The following is a 19,373-nucleotide window of genomic DNA, read 5'->3' on the forward strand; positions in this document are numbered from 1 at the left end:
TTGAGGAAACCTCATCCACACGCTGAGAAAAAAAATCCTTTACCATCAAGAGTCATCTCAAATCTTGCGATCAATACAACTAATACATATTGGAGGTCATTTACCAAAGACCAGCCTTTTACTCCAGTGTATGATATCCCCTGCGTATGCCCCGTCATCATTTAAGTGCATCCTCCAGCAGTCAGTGTGCCTAGACTGAAATCTGTACATTAAGTGCATCCTCCGGCAGTCCGTGTACCTAGACTGAAATCTGTACATTAAGTGCATCCTCCGGCAGTACATGTACCTAGACTGAAATCTGTACATTACATGCATCCTCCAGCAGTCCTTGTGCCTAGACTGAAATCTGTACATTACGTGCATCCTCCAGCAGTCCGTGTGACTAGACTGAAATCTGTACATTACATGCCTCCTCCGGCAGTCCATGTGCCTAGACTGAAATCTGTACATTATGTGCACCCTCTGGCAGTTTGTGTGCCTAGATTGAGATCTGTACATTACATGCATCCTCCGGGAGGCCTAGACTGAAATCTGTACATTACGTGCATCCTCCGGCAGTCCGTGTGCCTAGACTGAGATCTGTACATTACGTGCATCCTCCAGCAGGCCTAGACTGAAGTCTGTACATTACGTGCATCCTCCGGCAGGCCTAGACTGAAATCTGTACATTACGTGCATCCTCCGGCAGTCCGTGTGCCTAGACTGAAATCTGTACATTACGTGCATCCTCCGGCAGTCCGTGTGCCTAGATTGAAATCTGTACATTACGTGCATCCTCCGGGAGTCCGTGTGCCTAGACTGAAATCTGTACATTACATGCCTCCTCCGGCAGTCCGTGTGCCTAGACTGAAATCTGTACATTACGTGCATCCTCCGGCAGTCCGTGTGCCTAGATTGAAATCTGTACATCACGTGCATCCTCCGGCAGTCCGTGTGCCTAGACTGAAATCTGTACATTACATGCCTCCTCCGGCAGTCCGTGTGCCTAGACTGAAATCTGTACATTACGTGCATCCTCCGGCAGTCCGTGTGCCTAGATTGAAATCTGTACATTACGTGCATCCTCCGGCAGTCCGTGTGCCTAGACTGAAATCTGTACATTACGTGCATCCTCCGGCAGGCCTAGACTGAAATCTGTAGATTTCAATCACCATTTATGCTGGTAAACTGGCATGAATGATAATGAATACGCCCAGATTAATGGCCCCACCTGCAACATTGATCTGCCCATCCCACCACTCTCTCTTTTTGTAGCGCACCTAAATTTAGGCTTATTGACGTTTAAAAATTTGCAAACCTGAGACTTTTTTAAAGCTGGTTTCTGACGTAAAGGGGCATAATAAATGACCCCTCATTACATATTGTAAATTCTTTTAAGTAGCATCAGAATATCTAAATTAACAATAGCCCAGATTTTATATTCCTCAACTAATACTGTGCAGAAAGAGCCTTTTATTGCACCAGAGCAGTACCAGGGTCTCATCTCACTCATGTTTAATGGTGAGCGGCAGGGGCTATATTCGAATTTGCGATATTTCATGAATATTTTGTAGAATATTCGAGAATATTTTATTGAATGTGAAAAATCGCCAATGTAGAAAATCGTGTAATGCAAATTCGTAACACGAAATACAGGCGTGGGTCACTTTGGGTACATTTTTCAAGCTGCTAGAAGTTTCATAAGTTTCTCCTGAGACTGGAGAAAATGGTTGACACGGCAGAACATTACAATAGCTTTATATACAGATAGAGTCAAGTGCTCCAACATATTCTTGATTGCGCTAATCGACAGTGATTAGAATATTTTTTCGCAGTACGTGCAACTTCACATTTTAGCAGGTCTGACTACAGATTACTGATTGGTGCACTAAGTATTGTTGTGAACTTGACATTGCTTCCTTCTCATTGGCCCACAAGCAAGAAGCAGAGAGGAATCATGTGTTCAGAGATGGAAAAAAAGGCTGAATATTCAATATAACGAATACATAGCACTATATTCTAAGTATTCGCGAATTCTCGAAGTGGCGATATATGCGATAAAAATTCGCTATTCGGATATTCGCGCTCAACACTCTTCGCGTTCTCTTTGATATTCATTATATACATTTTTGGGTTGGGATCTGTCATTCCAGGACTTTGATAATATAAAAAAAAGAGACCATTCAAATATTTGCTATGGGGACCTGTCATTTCTAGCTATGGTACTGCTAAAAAAAAACTGCCAATTATTAGAACGAAGAGAGCTCTCGTTTTAGCAAGAAGAAAGTGAGCTAGATTCAATGGAAAGTCAATGGGTCCATACTAGCGATTGGTGGGGGTCTCAGCACTCAGACCAAACAAATATCAAATGTTTTCCCAAAGTATAGTGCCACCTTAAGATATTATTCTGCAGTCTTAGATGACATGCATCCTGCTGCATGTATTTTGCAGTCCACAAACCTCAGATCTATATGAATGCTGGCCGTGTGCATCCCCACTTTCCGCGGTCTCTCCATATTATAGAAATGGCTATTCTTGTGCGCAAAACTGACAACAATAGAAAATACATGTTTTATCATTTGCAGCATGACTGCATGGATGACATTCGTGCGCTGTCCGCATTTTTTGAGGCCTTATAGACATGAATGGGTCAGTGTGCAATCCACAAAGAATGAGCAAAACTATGGTTGTGTGTACGGGGCCTTAGGTGTGTATTCTTAACCATTGATTTCGTATTGAATAGGTCAATAGGCTTTATGCCAAAATATTCTGTTTATTCACTGCACCCCATGTTAAGAATTTGAGAGGAAAACTGGTTATCTAGGTAGATCCAACAATTGAAAGTGAGATGGGCTAAAAATTGGGTTGGATACTGCTGCATAGGCACTGCACATCCATCATGACCAGGATGGTTCCATTAGGCACAGTACCGATAAGCTTTTGTTGAATAAGTATGCCGTCTCTTTTACATGACAAAGTATTTTCGGAATCAGTGGTCTTAGGGTGGTTTTATGCTGGGGTGGTTTTTTTGCATTTTTTTGAGTTTGTTTTCTTTGTAGGTTTTCTTTTGTAGTTTTTTTCTGCTATGTTGTCCACATCCAGATCTTGTCAGTAAGTCTATGGCAATAACTAAAGGAGTTGTCTGGGAAATAATAATGATGACTAATCCTCCTAGTAAAAACAGCAACGTTTCGACTACGGTTTAGTCTTTGTCAAGCTCAGTATACAGTGCTTACTCCAAACATCTATACCATACAGGTCACCACCTCTGGTTCACACATCACCAATCACAATAGGCATCTGTTAAACCTCCACTCCCCACTTGGAAAACCACCAATGGGGTCATACCTATAGGTAATTAACAAACTTGTGCGCCTATATTCAATTGTCAAGATACCTTATCCACCAATGAACATCTCACCTCACATGTCCACACACAGCTTGGCGTCTCCAATTATTTAATGCGCATGTCTCAGCATCAGTGCGCCATCTCTATCTCCACCCATACTGCTCACGTAGTAATAGCCGGACCCACTGGCTCTCTTACCAGTTTTCATTCAGCTCCGATCTGATGCTCTGCAAAACCTCTGTGCATCCTTCAGAGCGTATTGCTCCATGCTCCTCCTCTTCTAGATCATGTGTCTCCACTTGAGTCACATGACCGGCTCCTCCACTCACCACTGTTTATACCAGCCTGTCTCTGCAATTTCAGGCGCCATGTTACCTAGGTAACTGACGTCATAGATAATAAATCTATATACCGGAGCATACAATGGAGCAATAAATTCTGTAAATCTATAGATCGCCTGTCTATCTAGAGCTTCTATAGAAATAGTCAAATCATACATTTCAGATCGCCAGTCGCATTAGGACATGTATGTGAGATGTTCAATGTTGTTCACCATTAACCCCTGCAGGAACAATAAAAAAATTAAAATCAATATACAAGTAGCAACATACTACAGGTCAATACTAATGAAGATTGTTATTATTCTACAGTACTCACATTAAACTCGATATTCAAACCAAACGGCTGGAGTGCTCTTAGTGTAAAGATCCATTTCAATTCCTTTTTTCTCAGAATCATATCTCTAGCCCCCCTCAGCTTTCCCATGGAGTCAATTACTCTGAATGGTAGTTGATTAATTGAGTGGCCGCATTCAATAAAATGTTTTGCTACCGGTTTATCCATCATTCCCTTCCTAATAGTGCTTTTATGTTTATTAATCCTTTCTCTGATCTCCATCGTGGTTTCTCCTATGTAGATCAGACTGCAGGGGCATTGGATCATATAGATGACCTCCCTTGATCTACATGTGAAGTATCCCCTGATCCTGAATTTACGTCCTGTATATGGATGCATAAAACTGTCGCCCTTCAACATATTACCGAAATTACAACACCCCAACAGGGGAAATTGCCATTTTTCTGTGGAGCTAAAACCTGTTGCCTCTCCATCTGTGTGCTACCTACATCCAATCTCTAAGATTGGCTTTCTTTTTATACGCCATCAAGGGCGGTACCTCAAACTCACGAATGGTGGGTAGACCCTTATGTAATATGTGCCACTCCTTCTTTAGAATATTCGCTATTTTACCACTATGATTACCAAATGTGGAAACGAACGGGATCCTCTGTGTTGTACCCATTTTAGGCTGAGAGTATAGCGTACTATCTCTATGGGTTCTTTTTATTTTATTGCATGACCTCATTAGTATCCTGGAGGTATGCCCCCTATCCCAAATTTTTTTGCACATTTCTTCAACTCTAAGGTCAAATCCTCAGGATAGGTCATCAGTATCACATCAGTGGGGAACCCAGTCCAGGCATCCCCGCTGATCAGCTGTTTCAGGGAGTCGCTGCGCTCACTGGAGCTCTGGTGAGCGATGCAGGCTCCCGGCAGCTTTCCAAGCACAGCGCCGTACATTGTATAGTGGCAGTGCTTGGTATTGCAGCTCAGCTCCATTGACTTGAATGGGGCTGAGCTGCAACTAGGCCACATGACTGATATACAGCCTAGGAAGAGGTCCCGGGCGTCGAACCCCCACAGATTTGATACTGATTACTAGTGTTGAACGAATTTGATCCAAAATTTTGTAAAAATTTGATTAGTCGCAAAGTCGAATTTCCTCGCTCTTTGTGGTAACAATCACATTTTTCCTAAAATGGAGGCTGAAGATTAAAAAAAATTCTACTTACCTCAACTACTGGATTGCAGAAAAGCCGTCCGCTCCTGTCTGGATTGAAGAAAACCTGCCAAAGGAGCTGAGGGCGAGCGTGAAAACATCACGTGGCCGCGCGGTGGCGTCATCATGTGTCACAACGTGGATGGATTTTTGTGCAACCGTCGTGTCACAGTGGCAGCATGTTGCATGTCACAGTCCGACACCATAGACTATCATTACAACAAATGTTGTGTGACATTACTGCAACAAATAGTCGCGCGGCAAATGTCGTTGTGTAGCCCTAGCCTAACTCATTCGATTTTTGCAGAAGACTCATTGCAAAATCAGCCACAGACTTTTCCACTATATTTGCATATCCACCATGGAAAATCCACACACAGCATGACTTGAAATGCTGCAGATTTCAAATCTGCACTAAAATCAGCACTGCAGATAAATTAATGAAAATTAATGAAGATTTGTATAATCTCCTTCAGTTTGCTTCTCCTGTACAACAATGCTGATTTGCCATACAAAAGTCAGTGTCAGCGTATTCACCCCTGAATGTACCCCTAAATCTCCAGCGATATGCTTGATATTATTTGCCTGTGTTTTCCTACAATCATGTACAAATTGGAATGACTAAATACGCATCCAAATGTCACAAGGTCTTAACGGAAACATTTGCACAATAGGGTTACTTTCATTAGCAACTGTGTTAATACAGTCCTCAGGGATTATCCGGTTTATTTTATATAAAATGTGAATTTCCATTTATGTGTCACATAGAAGAAGCAAGGCTTCTAATGTCCCATTAAATAATGCTTATATTAAATGTTTTCACGAGTCTTTGTTTTCATCATTTCTGATCTGGAACTCTTAAACATAACTATAAAGTCTGACATTTACTGAAAAGCTGTACAGACGACCCACAATAATTGGATATTACTGAGATAAGAGTGCCCCCTGCAGGCCGTCAGTACAAAAGCCATCTACATGCCACATATTTTCATTTATGGTTCTGTCTCTCTGAATTAGAAAGGGTGTACTTTAGCGTCCTCTATTGGTAGGTTTAAAAAAAATCTCATTTTCAGATCTTTATGGTTTTACTAACACGTTATTATTATATTTTGTATATGCAGATGTCAACATTCTTCCTTTTTTTTTTTTCAGGACAAATGACAACATCGACAGCACCAGGTAACATATTATTTATCCAACTAGTTGTTGTTTGAAAGTTATATATACCCTAACCACATCGCAACATATATCGGTATATGGGTGCGGTTACACATACAGTACCATCATTTTCTGTTACGGACAACTGTGCTGCCAAAAATATGCATGTCTTACATGGGGATATTGATGTGGAATTGCTGCAAATTTATCCCTTCGCAATGCAATGCAAAGGGTGAAATCCACAGCAGTTCTGCAGCAAATCCACATCAAAATCCCAGTATAAGGCCTCATGCACACGACCGTTGTGTGTTTTGCGGTCTGCAAACCGCGGATCCACAAAACATGGATGGCGTCTGTCTGCGTTCCGCAATTTGCGATTAATATAACTGCAAAACGCGGACAAGAATAGGACAGGTTATATAATTTTTGCGGACCATGGAACGGAGCAACAGATGAGGACAGCACACGGAGTGCTGTCCGCATCTTTTGCGGCCCCACTGAAGTGAATGGGTCCGCATCCGAGCCGCCAAAACTGCGGCTCGGATACGGACCAAAAGAACGGCCATGTGCATTAGGCCTAAGGCCTACTACACGCGATGTATCCATTTCACGGACGGAAAATCATGGACTTGCACAGATGCAGTCCACATGCATCCTGCATTTTTCATGGGACCCACTGTAAAGGCCTATTCTTGTCTGCAAAATGGACAAGAATAGGACAAGTTCTGTAATTTGCAGCCCAGCCACCCGGATAGAAATCAATGGGTCTGTGTGCGATCCGCAAAAAATGCCGATCGGACACAAGCCGAAATCACAGTCATGCGCATGAGGCCTTAGACATGCAGATTTTGCGGTGGATTTGTCCACAGGAGAAACTTACGGTCTGCATAAAGGCACCCTAAGAACTCATACACGCTGCGGTATTTGGGAACTGTGTCATGCATATATGATTTCATAAGCAATTGTAGCACGCTCCAACCCATCAGAGAAGAAAGGAGCAGGAGATACCGGACTGGAGAGCTTGTTGCAAGCCCACATATTAAAACATATAATAATTATAGTAGAAGACACCTCTGCCTATATGAATTATAAACATTGGGCCATTTTCACGCAGAAGCATTTGGGTGAGTATATTGCATCACTATTTTTAGGCCAAAACCTGGAGTGGGTCCAAAACTCCGAAAAGGTACAACATTCCAAATGTTTCCATTTAGGTAGGTTTTACTCTGGATTATAGTTAACAAATACTACAGTATGATAGTAACCTAAAGGACTTGAGCACAGATGTGTAGGGTCGCCCAATAAAATGTTTCAGGCAGGCTTTTTTTTAGGTCTGCTGTAGTCGCTGAAGAAGCTTCATGACAGATTACATAGGTAACACTAAACTGACTCAAAAGTTTTATAAAATCTGTGTTTAGCAATATACAGATTCTATGGAATTAACGGCTGCCAATACTCCTTTATGGGGTGGCCATTAAGGGACCTTATGCAACAGCTTCCCGTGCTGGTTGGAGAATATGGTGAGGTGTCTACTGACACCCGAATTCCTGTTCTAATGGCCTGGCTGTTTAACCCCTTAGATGCCATAGTCAAAAGCAACTGTTGCATTTAGTTTTTTTTGGAGGGAGGGGTTCTTTTTGTGCCCTTATCACCCTCACAATGCAATTTTGAGATGCCAAAAGGTTTTCAATGGAAACCGGGACCTAACAATGGTCTTCAGGTCTGCCATGTTTAAAAGCCCATTCGAACTCCTAAAACTGACAGATGTAATGCATTGCAATACAGAAGCATTGCATTTAACTATAGAAGCAATCAGAGGATTTCTTATTGAAAGAGTTGTGCAGCGGGTAAATACTGATGACCTATCCTCAGTCCTCAATATCAGATTGGCAGAGGTCTGAATCCTGGCCCCCTCATCAATCAATCATTTAAAGCATTAAAGGGGCACTCATGTGACCGCTGCTGTTTAATTCCGTGCTCATCATCTTGTTCATCTCACTTGCAGAAAAAAAATTGGTGCCATTAAACAATACAGCCCACATAAAACAGGCGCTCATATGTCTATTTTGACAGAAATATAATATGGAATATGTCACAGAAAAAAAAAAATAATACTTGGCCATTAAATGGGTTTTCTGAGATCAAAATATTGGTAACCTACCCTCAGGATAGGTCATCAGTATCTATTTGTGGGAGTTCATTTCTCTGCATCTCTGCCAACAGTGGCATAACTTGAAGATCCATTGAGCCCCTCAGCTTTTAGAAGGGCATTGGTGCGTCTTCATTTTTTACATGGGTCTACTCCAAACTCCCATAAAAAAGACCATAACCTTGTGATTTCCTGCAATTTCCTAGTGGTGGGGCCGTTCGGAGGACAGAAGCAGCTCCCTTTATAACTGCTCAGATGCCATGATCACTATTGACCGTGGCATTTGAGGCAGAGAATCCATATGTACCCTGTGCACATATGACACACATGAGTTCATCAGAGTTCATTCAAATAGCACCTTGAATTGTTAAAAACTAGAGGGCAGTTTAATGGGATCTGGCAGCTTGAACTGTAATTTTGCAAAACTTGTTCAATTAGGAAAATGCCATTATAAACTACATTAAAGCTATTATATAACTAATCATACAAAGGAGTCACATCGTTACACAGTGACAGTTGTTATGTTTAACTGATAAATCTAATGTGCTGATCCAAAGAAAGGGCATAACCTTATGAAGCAATTACCCATTTCTTCATGTTAAGTCTGGGCTTTTAATATTGATGACTTATCCTCAGGATAGGTCATCAATATCAGATCGGCAGGGGTCCGACACCCGGCACCCCCGCCGATCAGCTGAAGAAGATACAGGGACTGCAGTGCACATGTGCCGTCTCCTTTCTTTCTTCCTGTACGCTGCTGCTGTTCCATAGACTGCAGCAGTGAACAGGAAGAGAGAAGGGAGATGGCATGTGCATGGCATGTGCTGTCTCCTCAAACAGTTGATCGGTGGGGGTGCGGGTATCGGACCCCCGCCGATCTGATTTTGATGACCTATCCTGAGGATAGGTAATCAATATTAGAAACCCGGACAAGGGGAAAATTCCTTTCTGATACAAGCATTTAGTTCAACTTCTGAATAAATCTCTGGAGCAATGTTCCATCCCCTGGCATTTAGTACCTATAATTTGTGATAAGATCTAGATCCCTCTTAAAAATCAACCATCACAACATTGTTCGATAGTCTCACTGCTCTTACAGTAGAAAATGATGACCACATTTTCTTTATTCTAGACATAGTGGATGCCCCCTAGTCATCAGACCATAGGCACAAATAGATCATCAGACAGATCCTTGTGTTAGCAATTTATTCATTTCTATATAGAACAAAAACAGTCAACACTTGAGAGTCAGGTCATGTGAAAAATCTGAAGGTAACGTGTACTGTATGTACTGTAGAACTAGAGTGAATCTATCCACCAAGATTGTATAGGATGCGTACCTAATAGTGGTGGCTTCCTGTTGTGAGGTGGGATACACCTGCCCACTTTCAGAAATGACAATGCCCTACATTGTGGACAGTTTACAAATACTACACAGAAGTGGGCTGTTGTTTCTTCCTCTGGACCATCAATGCATGGCAGTAGGTTCAACTAGATGGTTTTATATTTTTGTATTTAGTTGAGGTTAAATATGTTATAATTAGAGATGTCACAAACTATTCGCCGGCGAATAGTTCCCGGCGAACATCGCTTGTTCGCGTTCGCCGCTGCGGGCGAACATATGCGATGTTCGGTCCGCCCCCTATTTGTCATCATTGTGTAAACTTTGACCCTGTACCTCACAGTCAGCAGACACATTCCAGCCAATCAGAATCATGCCCTCCCTCCCAGACCCTCCCACCTCCTGGACAGCATCCATTTTAGATTCATTCGGAAGCTGCAGTGTCACAAATTTGACTAAGTTGTAATCACAATGCGATTAATACAGGTTATATTAAACGCATTGCGAATTCAACTTAGAGCTGGGTTCCTAATGGTTGACGTTTCTATGGCTGGTGTCACCCGATGCGGTAGAAAATTGTGTCACTCCGGCCCCCCCCGAAGCCATAATAAAGAGATAAAGAGAAAAAAAAAGAAGTCACTAAGTCAGCTCCAATCAGATATCTGCATAGACCCAGAGTCTTGGTCTATGTGCAGATATCTGATTGGAGCTGACTTCTTATTTTCTCTTTTGCACATAAACGTTTAAACTATATTCCTTAGTAAAAATGACCAGTCCACAATATGTGGGTCTATATTTATGAGAGCCCCCCTGAGCAAAGATTAGTAAATGTGGCCGGGTGGCCCCAGCCCACAGTTGAACCCAACCCCTTATGTCTCCTGGCCTGGGGCCGTCTCTATAATAATCCACCAGTAATTTATGAATGGGGTTAGGTTATTAACTTATTATTATTGGGGTATTATTAAAATAATTTGGTCTATAAAGTCAGAGCCTCTCTACCTACCTCCTCCTCCCGGCACTAGAGACTCCTGCAGGGCAGCTGCCGCGGGGCCCCACCACTCACCAGGCTGCAGTGAGTCACACCCCCGTCCCCCTCTACCACGTGACGGCGCGACGTGCTTGCTTGCTTGCGAAGTTTAGAAGTTGAACTTGTGAGTGAGAACTCCTGCGCCGGCGGGCCGCGGGTGACACCCCATCAGACTGGTGTCACCCGGTGCAGCCCGTACCCACCGCACCCCCCTCGCAACCCCACTGGATCTAAGTTGTAATCGCAATGCGATTAATGCAGGTTATAATAATCGCATTGCGATTACAACTTAGATCTGAGTTCCTAATGGTTGTATTGCTAGAATTGACGAATATAGCACTATTTTCTCAATCTTAGTTATATTCTAGCAATACAACCATTAGGAACTCAGATCTAAGTTGTAATCGCAATGCGATTAATACAGGTTATATTAATCGCATTGCGAATTTAACTTACCACACTCTGCGTCAACTACGTAATTTTCCATGGGAGTTTTGCCATGGATCCCCCTCCGGCATGCCACAGTCCAGGTGTTAGTCCCCTTGAAACAACTTTTCCATCACTATTGTGGCCAGAAAGAGTCCCTGTGGGTTTTAAAATTCGCCTGTCTATCGAAGTCTATGGCGGTTCGCCCGGTTCGCCCGTTCGCGAACAATTGCGGAAACTCGCGTTCGCCGTTCGCGAACGGAAAATTTTATGTTCGCGACATCTCTAGTCATAATGTCTATGAATTAAGGTATTTTGCCTTCCGAGGCCGCAATAGGTCTTTTATCCAAATAATTAGCATTTTATCACTTGGATCATATACAGACTTCATTAACCATAACCCTTTTGGCTTTGAAGCTTGTTTTGCATTGAATTTAATAATCTAAGTAACTTTACATATAGGCTGGATTCGGCTTTTTCAACAACAGTATATTAAAGGCACAACTAATATACTACTCCCCTTTCCACTATAAAATGGCTATTAAATGTAAAATGCAAACTGTCTTCTATAAAACAGCTACCAATTGCACTCATAACTATGTATGTAAAATGTAAAGAATTTGGGCTACCTCTGGGTACACCTTAGCTAGCTGTGGATGGGAACATTTCCATATAAAACCTTCAAGCTCCCAGTAGATTCTAGAAACCTGACGGTGCCAGATTAGACTGGCGCAGGCCAAATACTGTTAAAACTACTTATTAAAAATGAGAGCTTTCCAAGTTGGATGACATCCAGTTATAGGTGATTAATTTAAGCAAAGAAGAAGGGGGATGGGGAAAGTTGAATCTCACATAAGCTCTGCATATTTTGTTTTCATTTGTAGGTAATTAAAATGTTATATTTTAAAGTAAAATAAAATATCTGTCTATAAGCATTTTTTTTTTCATTTATGACTAATATGACAGATGAGTGAATTTCCAAAATTCATTAAATTTTTGGTCAGATTTGGGCAAATTGGGTGTCCAAATACATTTGATCCTAATTGACAGTGTCCTGATTGCCCCGAAAAGTCATGTATAACACTCTGGGGTCTCCTAGGACTATATTCAACACATTCCAACATCTAGACAGCATTAGTAATGTCAAAGTGACAGTGGCATATATGCAGTACACCAGTCCTTCAGGGTGAGCGAGTGTGAGGTCACGGGGGTCAGTTAGCACACCCAGGGTTGCTCTTGGTACTCACAATTTGTAGAAGACCCTGGGCAGGCGTACAGCAGTGATAGAAAGGCTAGCACATAGATCCTCTGGTGCACTCTCTGAATATAGGGACCAGGCCGGGTGGTAGGTGAGGTGCCCTTGGTGTTGGAAGTTTAGCGTGCCTGTGGCAAGATCCCTTACAGGTCGTGACGCCAGTGCCGGTAACGTTGGTAATGATGTGATCCTGCATATGATATGCCATCATGGCTGAGCAGCCTGGCAGGAACACTCACCAATATGTAGTATATGCAAGTGCCAGTGAGTACAGTGAGTAGTGAGGCCCCGCCCACGTAGGCAGATGTGCAAGTGGAGGTAACCAGTCCTGCTCACATTTTAGGACAGTATGCCAGTGGTCATTTTAAATAATTTCCAGAGAACTCAAAGAAACTGTGTAAAGGGAATTCATCACATTGGAAATACAATGTAATCTGCAGTCAGCATATTATAGAGCAGGAGGAGCTGAGCAGATTTATATATAGTTTTGTAGGAAAATACTCATTATAGCTTCTAATTTATTAATTCAAATTCCTGCTCATTCTGGGCTTTGATATCAAGGAAGCAGTCCTATCAGTGATTGACAGCTATCTCTGTATACACAGTCATAGATGGAAGGCTGTCATCACTGATAGGACCGCTTCTCCTGGACTTCAAAGCCCAGAATGAGCATGAAATATATGTTATACTGAATCATTTCCCACAGATCAGGCATCATGCTGAACATGACAGGATCCCTGTAAAGTCCTGTGCCTTTTAATACATTTGGTTCAATTCATGCCAATAAAGTTTTTTTCTGTAAACCAGTGTATTAAACATCCCTCTTCGTAGATGTCGGCCATTGTAGAGGAGGCACACTGGAGGTTTCAATGAAGCTTAAATGCCACAGAGGCATCAGTGCAAGCTGAGCAAACTGATTGATGTAGATTGGGGAGCTCAAGCCCACAGTAGTGTCTGAAGAAAATACCATCCCCCAAATGACCCTTGAAAACAGATGCTTTGCATTAAAACGGAAATAACAAAGTAGGAGTAACTTTAATACCTTGTAGGGGTGTAGTTGAGGAGTATTTGAGGTTAGTTGTGGACCATTTAAGGGGAAAGTCTAATTTTCTGCATAGATGTTTTTACAGGCCAGTAAATTGTAGTGGTGTAGCTCAGTAATGTTGGGGACTAAGGTGCATACTATGCCTAGTGGGGTCTCAGTAGTATTAGACAAACGTCAGTGTATGCCAAATTAAAATCAGATGTGAGGGTGCATTCACACATGCCAAATAGCACCGCTATTAGAACACAAGCACAATACCAGTGCCATTTGGCTCATCTGAAAGCGGACTGAAAGAGTGACATGGGTCACAGGTTACTACCATCATATTTATAGGACAGCTGAAAGCCCTTTTAAAGGGGTGTTCCACTTTTATCATCTCTGGTTTAATGTACTGATGATTGGTGGGAGAATTTAGTTTGGGGCACATGACTGTGTTATAATAATGCATACTAGAAGAGAAGAATACATATTGGATAGCTCTGAAATCAGTGGTAATTTATGTACTGCTTAAATTCATAACTGAATAATTCTTGAAAAAAATGTTTCCACTTTTTTTCCTTGCAGATCAGACTCATGTTGACTCTCCTAACACGCAAGCACCCACCACCATTGTCCCAATGAATGCTCTCATACTTGCAGACAACAGCACTGCTGTCCATGATGCACGCACCCCTCCAACCATCAACACCACCATGCTTTCTTTCACAGGTCTGGCTGAGTAATCTCTATTTAAATGGGCAAATATTGTATTCTCATCTTCATTTCATTTAAGAGGGATTTAGAAACCCATATATGTGACCACAAAGAAAAAAATAAGGGGTTGGGTCAGCACAACCTGCCTGTAGGTGCACATCACTATGGCGAAATACATATACAAACGGAAAATGCAAATGTGATCGCACACTACATCCAGCACTCTGCCCTCCATGCTGGACGAGACATTGGTTTATATTTTGGCCAAAGCATAGTAAGCCACTCACCGCGTCAAGGTTGTCTCATGAGTGGTCCCTAACTCTTGTTCCTACCTGTTCATGGGCCATGACAGCCACATAAAATCCAGGGAATGCAGGTCAGCATGCAAGCCAAGTACACTTTGCTTGTAACCCCGTCCGGTGCCATTACAGCTTTCATCGGATCCAGGGATGCAAGTACCAACATGCATGCTGAACCCACCATATACTTCTCCTGGAGCCAGATGGCTAATGGTAGGTTCTATACAAGCAGACTCAGTTTTATACTGACTTTAAAACCAGCCTCAAGGACAGATTAACTGGTCAGGTGTGCAATGACTCCAAGGAGATCGCCACGCCTCCAATATATACTACAAAGAAAAAAATAAGGGGTTGGGTCAGCACAACCTGCCTGTAGGTGCACATCACTATGGCGAAATGTGACCATTGTTTAGTGGTTGTACTGGAACCTAAACCTGCCCCCCAGCTTTTCCTGTATGACTATAATGGCACAGATTGGCTCCTAAGGAGTGAATATAGTGGGAATGTGGGTTGTTCCTTCATATTCTTGCAAAGGGAGTTAATGTAAGGGAAGTAGAGGTGTTCCTGGATCTGCATATATACTCCAAAAAACGTTTGACCTGTAGGTTTCGAAAAGGCTTCCTATTTGGGGGTTGACCTGCTCAAACAGGACAGGAAAATCCTTAACTCCCCTCAGATAGCTTATGAGAACTCTTGTGGAGGCCTGCCAATCTCCAAGCTCTAAAATATGCTGGAGATGAAACCTGATGAGTTCTGCATGCTATTTCATAAAGATAAGGAATGCTTAATTACAGTTGCAAGAAAAAGTATGTGAACCCTTTGGAATGATATGGATTTCTGCACAAATTGGTCATAAAATGTGATCTGATCTTCATCTAAGTCACAACAATAGACAATCACAGTCTGCTTAAACTAATAACACACAAATAATTAAATGTTACCATGTTTTTATTGAACACACCATGTAAACATTCACAGTGCAGGTGGAAAAAGTATGTGAACCCCTAGACTAATGACATCTCCAAGAGCTAATTGGAGTGAGGTATCAGCCAACTGGAGTCCAATCAATGAGATGAGATTCGAAGTGTTGGTTACAGCTGCCCTGCTCTATAAAAAACACATACCAGTTCTGGGTTTGCTTTTCACAAGAAGCATTGCCTGATGTGAATGATGCCTCACACAAAAGAGCTCTCAGAAGACCTACGATTAAGAATTGTTGACTTGCATAAAGCTGGAAAGGGTTATAAAAGTATCTCCAAAAGCCTTGCTGTTCATCAGTCCACGGTAAAACAAATTGCTTATAAATGGAGAAAGTTCAGCACTGCTGCTACTCTCCCTAGGAGTGACCGTCCTGTAAAGATGACTGCAAGAGCACAGCGCAGACTGCTCAATGAGGTGAAGAAGAATCCTAGTGTGTCAGCTAAAGACTTACAAAAGTCTCTGGCATAACCTAACATCCCTGTTAGCGAATCTACGATATGTAAAACACTAAACAAGAATGGATTTCATGGGAGGATACCACAAAGGAAGCCACTGCTGTCCAAAAAAAACATTGCTGCACGTTTACAGTTTGCACAAGAGCACCTGAATGTTCCACAGCAGTACTGGCAAAATATTCTGTGGACAGATGAAATTAAAGTTGAGTTGTTTGGAAGAAACACACAACACTATGTGTGGAGAAAAAGAAGCACAGCACACCAACATCAAAACCTCATCCCAACTGTGAAGTATGGAGGAGGGGGCATCATGGTTTGGAGCTGCTTTGCTGCGTCAGGGCCTGGACGGATTGCTATCATCGAAGGAAAAATGAAATCCCAAGTTTATCAAGACATTTTGCAGTAGAACTTAAGGCCATCTGTCCACCAGCTGAAGCTCAACACAAGATGGGTGTTGCAACAGGACATCGACCCAAAGCATAGAAGTAAATCAACAACAGAATGGCTTAAACAGAAGAAAATATGCCTTCTGGAGTGGCCCAGTCAGAGTCCTGACCTCAACCCGATTGAGATGCTGTGGCATGACCTCAAGAAAGCGATTCACACCAGACATCCCAAGAATATTGCTGAACTGAAACAGTTCTGTAAAGAGGAATGGTCAAGAATTACTCCTGAGCGTTGTGCTCGTCTGATCTGCAACTACAGGAAACGTTTGGTTGAAGTTATTGCTGCCAAAGGAGGTTCAACCAGTTATTAAATCCAAGGGTTCACATACTTTTTCCACCTGCACTGTGAATGTTTACATGGTGTGTTCAATAAAAACATGGTAACATTTAATTATTTGTGTGTTATTAGTTTAAGCAGACTGTAATTGTCTATTGTTCTGACTTAAATGAAGATCAGATCACATTTTATGACCAATTTGTGCAGAAATCCATATCATTCCGAAGGGTTCACATACTTTTTCTTACAACTGTATATGATTTATGGTGAACTTTTGGGAGGGGGTTGAAATCCAAAGTATTGTATCTACAGGTTTTAGAGGACATGCTACGGCTTCTAACGAAAGTCAGAGTGGTGCTTTCAAAAATGTATCATGTAGTGCTGAGAAATCTGATAGTATTTGTGGTAAGGACAAGTGTTGAGCGGTAGGGGCAATATTCGAATTTGCGATATTTCGCGAATATTTGGGCGAATATTCGTCAAATATTTGCGAATTCGAAAATTTGTGATCTCCAGTCATTATTTTCTTGATTGCAAAAATCGGCAATTGGAAAATAATATTTTGCGATGCGAAAATTCGCGATCAACACTACTCCTAAAGTCAAAGATATTGCAGCCTTCTCATTGGCCCACAAGCCAACAGCAGTGACGGATCATGGGTACTGATGAAAAAAAATCTAGAATATTAGTGATAACGAAGATATAGCACTATATTCTAGATATTTGCGAATTCTCGAAGTGCCAATATGTGAGATAAAAATTTGCGATTAGAATATTCGCGATGAAAACTAGTAAGGACATTCATATGTGCTGAATAACACTGGTATAGTACTACATGGTAGATGGGAGTGCAAGCACAATACAGGTGCCATTCACACAGTGAGAGAGTAAGAATTGTCACAGGTTACTGCTATCAAATTTCTAAAACTGGTGGGATATTTTTGACATCTAAGCTGCTCAATTAAAGGAGGAGACACGTTTGTTATCACTGGTGAAATGTACTGAATGTCTGGTGAAACAATATTCAAATACATCGGCACCTAGCAGTCTCATTTGTGGGATGCCAATGGGAGACAGAGGAAGCCCCCTCCCTCTAAAACACTTAGATGCCATGGTAGCAATTGACAGTGGCATCTAAGGCGCTAAATGACCTGGATTTGCACTTCTGCCAATTGGGGCTGTTAGAGCCGAGACCCTGCTCTCTGCTGCACTGGAGACCTGTGCAGCGCTTAGACTAGGCCACTATAAAAAGGCATTTTCGTGGTCACTAATGGGTTAAAGTGGTCAGTTTTCTACATATGTTTTCCCAACATATGTTGGTAAAGTGCAGTGCACCATGTAATTATGCAGATTATAAAGTTTGATAAAAAGAGATATATAATGGCTATTAATCTTTATAGCCTACCATATAAAGGAGCTATAAAATGTAATAAAGAAGACTAAACTAAACATGCCACATTGCTATATAGAGAGCTCTGTCTATCTGAGCTCTGATGAATCTGACCAACTCAGTCATGCTACTTTAGTAAGTTCATGGGAATCTATGTGCAGATACCATTCATGACAATATGCATGTAGATCAGGGTACAGTCATGTCTGGCACCCTCACATTTGGGACCTCTTCCACAACTTGGCCTCAACACTCCACAGAGAAAGAGAAGAGGTGTGCAGCTCTCTTCATTGTGCAAGTTGCAAATTTCCATTAAATGGCACAAGACTCTGTGTGTTGCCACCTCAACTCCTACTCTCTTGAGTGTCGAACAGGGGACCCGGGAACCTCCATTCAGTCCCAAATGTACCCTTCAGTTTTATTGCTTCCTTTGGGAGTGGTACAATCTGACAATGTGGCCCGTCGACTATAAAAAGGTTGTGCGTACTTGATGTAGCTAAAATGTTTCTCCACCCTAACAGCTGTTTTCAAGATCAGTTACCTGTAAGGCTGTATTACACAGCCCAATTTAACAGTTGATTGTCGGGAAGGAAGCGTTTCTTCCCAGCATTTATCTGCTCGCTAGTGGAGGAGATCGCTGCAATTACATGCAGCGATCTCCTTCTCAGTATAGGGATGAGCGATCATTATGCCATCATTCTTCCTTATACTGGATCATTGCTTGCCGGCAGCAGATCGTGAATACACGGTCTGCCACCTACAAACAATGATTTTTGTAATTGCCCAATGAATGAGCGTTTGAACATTCATCAGGCAATTGGCAGCATTATTATACTACTAGATGATCGCTAACAAGTGTTACTACGAATGCTCGTTAGCGATCATCTGCCGATAAAATTGTTAGGTGTAATATAGACTTTAGTATGTTTTGCAGAGCAAAAGGACATCTAGTGTTCTTTAAGGTTGTCAAATTTTAACCCTCCTTATTGAAAAGATGCTGCCCTATTTAAAGTGAGCCAGTATATCATCATACGGTATTGCTTTTATACATATGCAGTAGTGTCAGGTAAGTATCTCACAACTTTTATAAGGTACTGGTATGTGTGTTTCTGATACATCTGTAGAGAACCATGGGAGTTCATGTCATGAAGAAATGAGGATTGAGCAGTTTGAAAGGAGGTCTCATGCAATTTTTCAACTGTATACAATGTATGTGCTCAGATAGATTTAGCTATAAAGACAGAAGTACATATATATATATATAT

General features: G+C 41.8%; 1 protein-coding gene across 9 annotated transcripts in view; it reads left to right on the forward strand.

The window, feature by feature from the left end:
* The window catches only part of PTPRC (protein tyrosine phosphatase receptor type C), a 258,953-nt gene that overhangs the window by 75,184 nt on the left and 164,396 nt on the right, over positions 1-19,373 (forward strand). For 6 of the 9 annotated variants that reach the window (XM_040408421.1, XM_040408423.1, XM_040408425.1 and 3 more), the window contains exon 3: positions 6,318-6,344. In XM_040408421.1, coding sequence (XP_040264355.1) covers positions 6,318-6,344 — 27 coding nt within the window. Of the gene's footprint in view, positions 1-6,317; positions 6,345-13,872; positions 14,082-14,113; positions 14,276-19,373 lie in introns of those variants that run through there. The other 3 variants (XM_040408416.1, XM_040408417.1, XM_040408418.1) reach the window with 1 other exon arrangement.

Source organism: Bufo bufo, chromosome 9 (assembly GCF_905171765.1).
Source record: "Bufo bufo chromosome 9, aBufBuf1.1, whole genome shotgun sequence".
Classification (NCBI taxonomy): domain Eukaryota; kingdom Metazoa; phylum Chordata; class Amphibia; order Anura; family Bufonidae; genus Bufo; species Bufo bufo.